Source organism: Anarhichas minor, unplaced genomic scaffold (genome assembly GCF_050575085.1).
Source record: "Anarhichas minor isolate MPS153535 unplaced genomic scaffold, ASM5057508v1 ptg000014l, whole genome shotgun sequence".
NCBI lineage: Eukaryota > Metazoa > Chordata > Actinopteri > Perciformes > Anarhichadidae > Anarhichas > Anarhichas minor.
Genome location: NW_027466460.1, coordinates 11,825,019 through 11,832,246, shown reverse-complemented (window position 1 = coordinate 11,832,246; position 7,228 = coordinate 11,825,019). Strand labels below are relative to the sequence as shown.

At 42.2% G+C, this 7,228-nt stretch overlaps 1 protein-coding gene across 1 annotated transcript; it reads right to left on the bottom strand.

Moving 5' to 3' along the window:
- Window positions 1-275: 275 nt before the first annotated feature.
- On the bottom strand, window positions 276-5,890 carry plrg1 (pleiotropic regulator 1). Its single transcript, XM_076091498.1, has 15 exons — window positions 5,738-5,890; window positions 5,404-5,510; window positions 4,669-4,802; window positions 4,432-4,485; window positions 4,221-4,314; window positions 4,013-4,103; window positions 3,807-3,905; window positions 3,608-3,700; window positions 2,851-3,000; window positions 2,630-2,731; window positions 2,326-2,428; window positions 2,115-2,223; window positions 1,295-1,434; window positions 933-1,126; window positions 276-840 (listed from the first exon to the last, which is right to left on the bottom strand). The coding sequence occupies exons 1-15, from the start codon at window positions 5,744-5,746 to the stop codon at window positions 781-783; spliced, it is 1,539 nt and encodes a 512-aa protein (XP_075947613.1). The 5' UTR covers window positions 5,747-5,890; the 3' UTR covers window positions 276-780.
- Between the last annotated feature and the right edge of the window lie 1,338 nt (window positions 5,891-7,228).

Sequence of the window (7,228 nt, the reverse complement as noted above, 5' to 3'; positions counted from 1 at the left end):
TAGTGTATTTCTTGTACTTTGGGTTGAACCTCTTTAATCTTCATAGCATTAAGCCTTGCACCTTGTGCTTCACAGGTGAGCATGATGAGCAGATAATCCACCCAACTGGTGACACCAGAACCACAGTGGGGCTCATTGAGACACCTGGAGATCATTGTTGCTGGGTGGAGATCAAGGCCAACGGCTGCAAGTACTACAGGAACGTCGTCACCAACAGATACCTGGGTAAGTACGCAAACATGTCTTTACTGAACAAAGAAAACAAAACAGCAAAGTATGTGAAAAATGTAGTTTTTATTAAAGGGAGCGAAAATAAAAATCACATTGCAAACCAGAGAAAAAGGGCACCGTTTGTTTCAGTGTCTGTAAAACCTGCACATTTCGAAACACACCACATGTCCTTCTGCAGGCTTTGACCCCAGCAGGAATCAGGTCCACTCAGAGCTCAGTCCGTCTGCGAACGAAGAGTGGCTGATGTTGGTGGATGAGACGGACCAGAGCCATCAGAGAGCCGTCATCATCAAGAACAAACACTCTGGGAGGTTCCTCGCAGTTAAAAATGGCGACTTTATTGGACTAACATCGTACAATGAAGACTGCAAATGGTTTTTGGAATAAAAAAACGGGACAATGTGGTCGCTTCAGTCAAAGACGCATTCGCTGTTATGAAAAAGCAGTAGCAAGCAGAACTTGACGGGCGTATTTATCTACAACAAGAGGTTTGGTAGAAATAAAATTTCAAACAATGTTACTGTGATGAGAGGAGCAAATAGAGAACGATTAAAATCGTTTTCTCTTGAGGATTTCTGGTTTCCAGTTGACTGGATGGCTTTCTTCCGTCTGCAAAAAGGAAAACAAGTTTTTAAATGATCGATCTGCTGCCTGGGAGCCAACACTAAAATATAAACTTTAAATATCACGGTACAACTTACAGCGGTGTCGTCCTCTTTGTATACTTTGATGGTCTTGTCGGCCTCGGCGGTGATCAGTCTGCTCTCCGAGTTGTCGAACATGCAAGCGAAGATGCCCGACTCGCTGTCCAGGGATCCAGGCTGCACAGCCGCGTGGATCCGCTGGAAGTTGTAGCCGGTTCTCCAATCCCACATGTGGATGGTTCCGTTGTCGGCTACAGAGAGAACAGAAATGTGGATCATCTTAATGTGTTTCTAATCCAGTACTGTAATCACCTGTGACACGAACCCAAATAAAAAATAAATCTATTATTCCGCATTAAAAGTTGAAGATATTTTTTTTTGAAGACAAAACAAGTGCCGGTGGAGCTCGTCATGAATACCTCCAGACACCAACACGCCATCAGAATTAACAGCCAGAGTGTTGATGATGGCGTTGTGGCCCGACAGGTTCTGGATGAAGTTGCCATCTGGGAACATCCACTGCTTGATGTTGTCCGCCGAGCCAGAGGCAAAGGTGTACCTGTGGGACACAGGGAGGAGGATGACAACATGGTCAGCACTTTATAAACTCCTCATTTGTTTTATTTTATAAACTCGACGGTCAAACATCTTGATGTTCTTAATAACTCAAAAAAAGGCTTTGATCAACTATCATTTTTTATTACTGATTTATTTTCCGATTAGGCTTTAAGTCTGTAAAATAAGAAATTTAAAAAACAGACAAATGGCAATAAGTTTTCAGAGCCCCAGAAAAGTTTTTTTTTTCTTTGGAAAATTTAAAGCCCCAAATTTATTACATTAAAAGATACAAAACTGAGAAAAGCAACAAATCCTAAAAAATGGAAACCAAAGTTTAATAACAGTTAATCAAATATTAACCTGTTGACTATAATCAACGTATTGTTTCAGGACTAACTGAGTAAGTTTTAGTGGCCTGTAACCTACTTTGAACTTGCTACATTTGCCATTTATGATATTTGCCGGCATTAACAGAAATGCTCTTTTATCTAAGCTCTATGTGCGCGGTTACGCAGGAGGGCAGAGGATTAGCAATGGAAAGACACTTCTGCCTATGATGGTCTTGAAAAAGGACTAGATTTACTCTGGACTTGGTCCTGACCTGGTCTCGAATGGAGCTGGTGTTGGACTACAGCCCTGCTAACTAATCAAAACACCAAATGTCCGGGTTATGTAACTTACTGTCTGGGGTGCAGCGCCAGAGTTCGGACGGATTTCTTGTGGTTGGTCAGAGTTGCTCGGGTTTTCCCGGCGATCAAATCCCACAGTCTGATGGTTGAGTCGTGGCTGCCTGCAAGAAGGTAACCAGTTGTCAGACTAGCAGCTAAAAACCAGCCAATCAGCTGCAACTTTCACCATGACACAGAATAATTCCGTTAGGCGTTCAATTTACCAGTGATGATTTGTGGCTCTGCAGCCTGACATCTCACTGTGGCCACCGTGTTGGTGTGGCCGGTTAGTGTGTGCACGTTGGCTTTTGACCTGATGTCCCACACCTGCAGGGACAGAGAGGTTGAATGAATTGATCCAGCAGACGCTGAACTACTTATGAGAATGAGATTCGGATGACTTGGCTAAATCGCTCGTCTTCCGTGCCTGCGCAGGGTTCGGCGGAGTGAGAGCGTGAGACAGAGCCTGAAAGCTTGAGAGTTGGCAACAGCTGCATTCAACAGCGAACCTGGAGAGTGTGAGCTTACCCTTGCGGTGGAATCTCTGCTGCACGTCACCAGCACGTCGATAGTTGGATGCAGGTCTATATCATACACAGCACTGAGGTGTCCGTGGTAGTGCCGGATGACCTAATACACAAATTGACATCGTCAGGACCATACCAACCACCGTAGAAATCATCTGTTTTTATGGTCTTTTAAGACTTAACTGACTCCATCACATTAACCTCCTTCCCATTACGTCATACCTTGTTGTACTCCAGATCCCAACACTTGACTTGCTTGTCTTCTCCACAGGAGAACAGGTAAGGGCTACGGTTGCTGACCGCCACACCACGCACTGTACTGATGTGTCCAGTCAGGGAGAGTTTGAGTTTCCCACTGGCCAGGTCCCAGATCTATCAAGACAAACAGCAGTCATGTTGTAGTGGGAGCATTATCAAACATTTGCAGAAGTAGTGTCTCGAGGGGGACATTACAATAAACGCTGAAAGAAAACGTGCGACATGTAGCTGTTAACAGGAGCATCATTGTACACTCTGTAATCAAACATTCCTGATCAATCACACCGGCGATTTGTAAAGATTAAATATAGTGTTATTACATAATTTACCAGGGTAGGGGAGGGGAAAATATACATTTTTAGAAGGTGCTCAGACATCATATTTGTTTTTCGTTGATTTTCATTTCACCATATCAGAGTCTTGATCAGTGTTTAAAGTGTCTCAGTTTTGATGACTTCGTGACAACTGAGCCAACTTTAGTTTGCTGATGAAGACCATGAGGCGTAGTTAAAAGCTCTGGAGTTAGAAAGAAGACTTTGAGTCACGATTACTTTGTCAAACTACTGTTCACATGGTCGAAAAGGAGCTTTATTGTTTCTATACACCAAGACAAAGAAAAGGATAAACCTTGTGGATTACATGTGTTATTGTTTCCGATATTGTTATTCACAAAATAATTGAAATTATTAAAAAAATGATGGTGATTTTCAGCTTTACTCACCTTTATGGTTCTATCAGCAGACCCCGTGACAAACCACTCGTTTCCAGGCTCCACCGCGATGGATCTCACCCAGCCGAGATGACCACTGATGACCTGCAAGACAAAACACACGACTGCTGAACATAACGCAGAGGACACATCCCAGACGCAGGCCTCGTTTTGTCATCGGTGTGTTAAAGTTAAAAGTGTTTGTATTTACCCGAAACAGCTTCCACGGTGGATGCCACTGGGGTTTAGGCATGGTTGGTGCTTTCCTTGCGAGCGTAGAATTTCTGGTGCCGCCTCCCTCCAACAGCGACTAAAAGAAACAATAGAATTATGTGTCCGCTTTGCACTTCTCTCAGGGATCTTACAGCACGTGTAAACGAGATACATCTCATCAAGTGGGAATACGCTACAACCTACCACAGCAGTCGACTGGGGGTGAGATCTCTCTGCTCCTCCTGCGTGTCGATGGATGTCACCAACACTGGCTGCAGTGCGGCTTACGTCCTGCCTAAAATCCAACAACACGTGGATATTGTTTAGAAATATGAGAAACTTCAACTCGAGTGTTTACGCCAAATTAGGACCAGTAACTTAAACAATGTGGAAAAAAAAAAAAAAGGTTTACCTGGCTTGTGATGGTGGCAAAGCCAGCGCCATGGAGAGGACTCCTCCCTCACTTGGATTCCTGTGCATCTTAGTGTCGGCAGTCAAGGCCACTCCTATTGAAAGAAAGGCGATGCTATAAAAACACTCAAATAATGCTGACGCAGTCCAATGAGCGGGCTCAGCACAAGTACATGCATGCAGCTTGGTTCAATTAATAGCACAGTACTTACCAGGTCCAGAGGGATAAGCATGTGTCCCGGTGATCAGGTATTCTGGGTCATCCCCTGAAACACATTGGGGGGGGAAAGAAACAGCCCCTCAAATGAGCTTTTGAGCATCAACAACAGGGACGTTTGCTTAAAATCGGTCCAAATAAATAACAAAACCTCTCGAAACTGGAAGCGTGGGAATAAAAAGTCTGCATGGCTGTATTTCTCCATCATCAGCTGTTATCACACTGAACTCACCTGGCTGTGTGTAGCTCTGGTGGCCGAGCATACTGCCAGGAAGCTGTGACACCCTGTCCCCTTCTTTCAGGACAGGCATGTGCAGAACTGCATTGTAATCCGCTTTCAGTTTCACACACATCTTCATCTTGTGGCTGCAAATACAAGATACGAAATTGTGCATCATTTTTTGACCGATGTACTGCACAACAATACACCGTTGATTGCTTTGAACAGTTTACTAGAATTGGGCAATATCGATAAAATCGTTATACTGATATACAATAAAAAAACTATTCATCTGTACTGGTTAAGCCAGATAATTAAAAAACATCACATTAAAAGATCAATATTACCATTAAACAGTCTCACGATATATTACATTTATATCTCGGACAACCCATTATTTTACAGGTAATATTGGACAAATGTCCTTATCAATGATCTTTAAGGATATTGCCCAGCCCTGAGTTTAAGTGGCACTTATAAACTCACATTATGTGTTAAGTAAACAAACATTGAGGCTTGTAGAAAACTGAGAAGGGACATCTTATTTCGGTCCATTCTCCCTTGTTACACATCTTTAAAATAGCTATCAAACAGCTACTTTGATAACTATTTCGCTGAAGCATAAATATTATTAGAAAGGTACTTTTTTTTTAATCCAGTTTAAGATGTATGAATAATAAAATATAACACTACTTGTAGTAACAGAGGAAATGGAGTTCAAACAGGTATTAATTTCGCCGAAATTACCTTTCTTCATCCTGTGCGATGGATTTCGCATGGTCGGACACAAACATGTCGTGCGTCCTTTTGAGAGATCTGAAGACCAGAGTGTGGACTGAGTGCTTCTGGACATCCTGTACAATGAAATAGTCATATTTTATAACATTGTATTTTACTTACACAAAACCGGCAAACATTTATAAATGGCTCTACTCCAAAATATAAGTTATACGGGCAATAAATCGTATCGTGGACGTAACGCTATCCAGCAATTAGCCGGGCCCGACACGGTATACGTTCTGGAGAGGCCTGAGCGGGAGCAAAATAAAAAGCCAGCAAAAGACTTCCAACCTCGGCTTACCTCGGCCATCGTGGCGGTATCAACACGGACTAAACACCACAGCTGAAGAAACTACTTTTCTTTTAGGATTATTGTTTGGTCGCTCTCAAAAATGTATCACAATCCTGAAAACATGGCCATCAGCACAGAAGCCGGTGACCGTAAGCCCCGGAAGTAAACAGTACCAACCGCAGCTGGAAGTTTGATGGCGCCACCTGCCGGCCAGGAGGTGTAAGCCAATGCAATTTTGCAAAACAACCAAAACAAATTAAAAAAAACTACCACGCTTGCACAAGATAATGTAATGACATGATTAAATAAATCCCATTTAGTTTTTTTCAGTAATAATCATTGTGTGTACGTTTTGATACAATGAACGTAACTTGCAGTGACAACAGGCCAAAGTTTGGTTTACCTGCCTCTTGTACCGAGCCATGTTTACCTAACAGAGTAGGCCTACATTGAAGGTTATCCAATCCTTCAACGCCCAAAAACTTAACGTAGTTGGTGCAAAGTGTGTGAGTGTGTGGGTGGCCACGGCGTTGCATTGTAGGACTATTACCAAACAATCTGGTTTAGGACAAAAATTATTTTTAAAAAGTTTTTGCAGAGTCAATTCAGACACATGTAGCATTCTCGATTATTTATTTTTACGAGCAGCTGCTTGTCATATGAACTCTACTGGTTGTGTCAACTGAGTCCAAACTAAGGTCATGCTGTAACGACCATTTTAAGAAAATACATTATTTAGTGCTAAAAACAACACTGAGGACAAAAAGAGTCCATCTACGTCAGATCAGTAAAACATGCACAAGCATTACACATCATGAAGTCAGAAAGGTTCCATGGAGATATGACATTTCAATTAAAGGGAGAGTTTATCCCAAAATCATGAATACATATTTTTCCTCTCACAGGTGGTGCTACTTTTCAATCTACAGACCTTGTTGTGAGCAGTTTCATGGAACTTCACACATTAAACTGCTCACAACAATGTCTGTAGATTATCTTGAGTAACCAGGTCACGATTTCTGGAAAGAGACATTGCTGTTGAGTTTTTCAAATACATTCTTTGGCACTTTGAGCATCTCAAGCCGAGAGCCATGTAGTCCTATTAAATTCGAGAAAAGGCAGAAATCTCTATGGCCGATATCTCCAAAACTAGGCGACTCACAGTTTTTTTCACGAACAATCATTGTGTGTACGTTTTGATACAATAAATGTAACTTGCAGTGAGCACAACAGGCCAAAGTTTGGTTTACCTGCCTCCTGTTCCAAGCCATGTTTGCCTAACAGTAACAGAGTACATTGATTAATGGTTATCCAATCCTTCAACGCCCAGAAACGTAACATAGTTGGTGCAAAGTTTGAGGGTGGCCACGCCGTTGCATTGTAGGACTATAACCAAACAATCTGGTTTAGGACTAAAATTCTTCTTGCAACTTTTACTGTGATTAACGTGAGACCAATTTTGAAAAACACTCTTTGACTTAAGGGACTTTGGAGAGTGAG

What these genes read in the sequence shown, in the direction of transcription:
- plrg1 (XM_076091498.1), bottom strand. An exon ending in ATCGCACAGGATGAAGAAAG is followed by an intron (nt 4,803 to 5,403) that starts GTAATTTCGGCG and finishes TTGTATTTGCAG; the next exon opens with CCACAAGATGAAGATGTGTG. An exon ending in GGGATCTGGAGTACAACAAG is followed by an intron (nt 2,732 to 2,850) that starts GTATGACGTAAT and finishes TTTGTGTATTAG; the next exon opens with GTCATCCGGCACTACCACGG.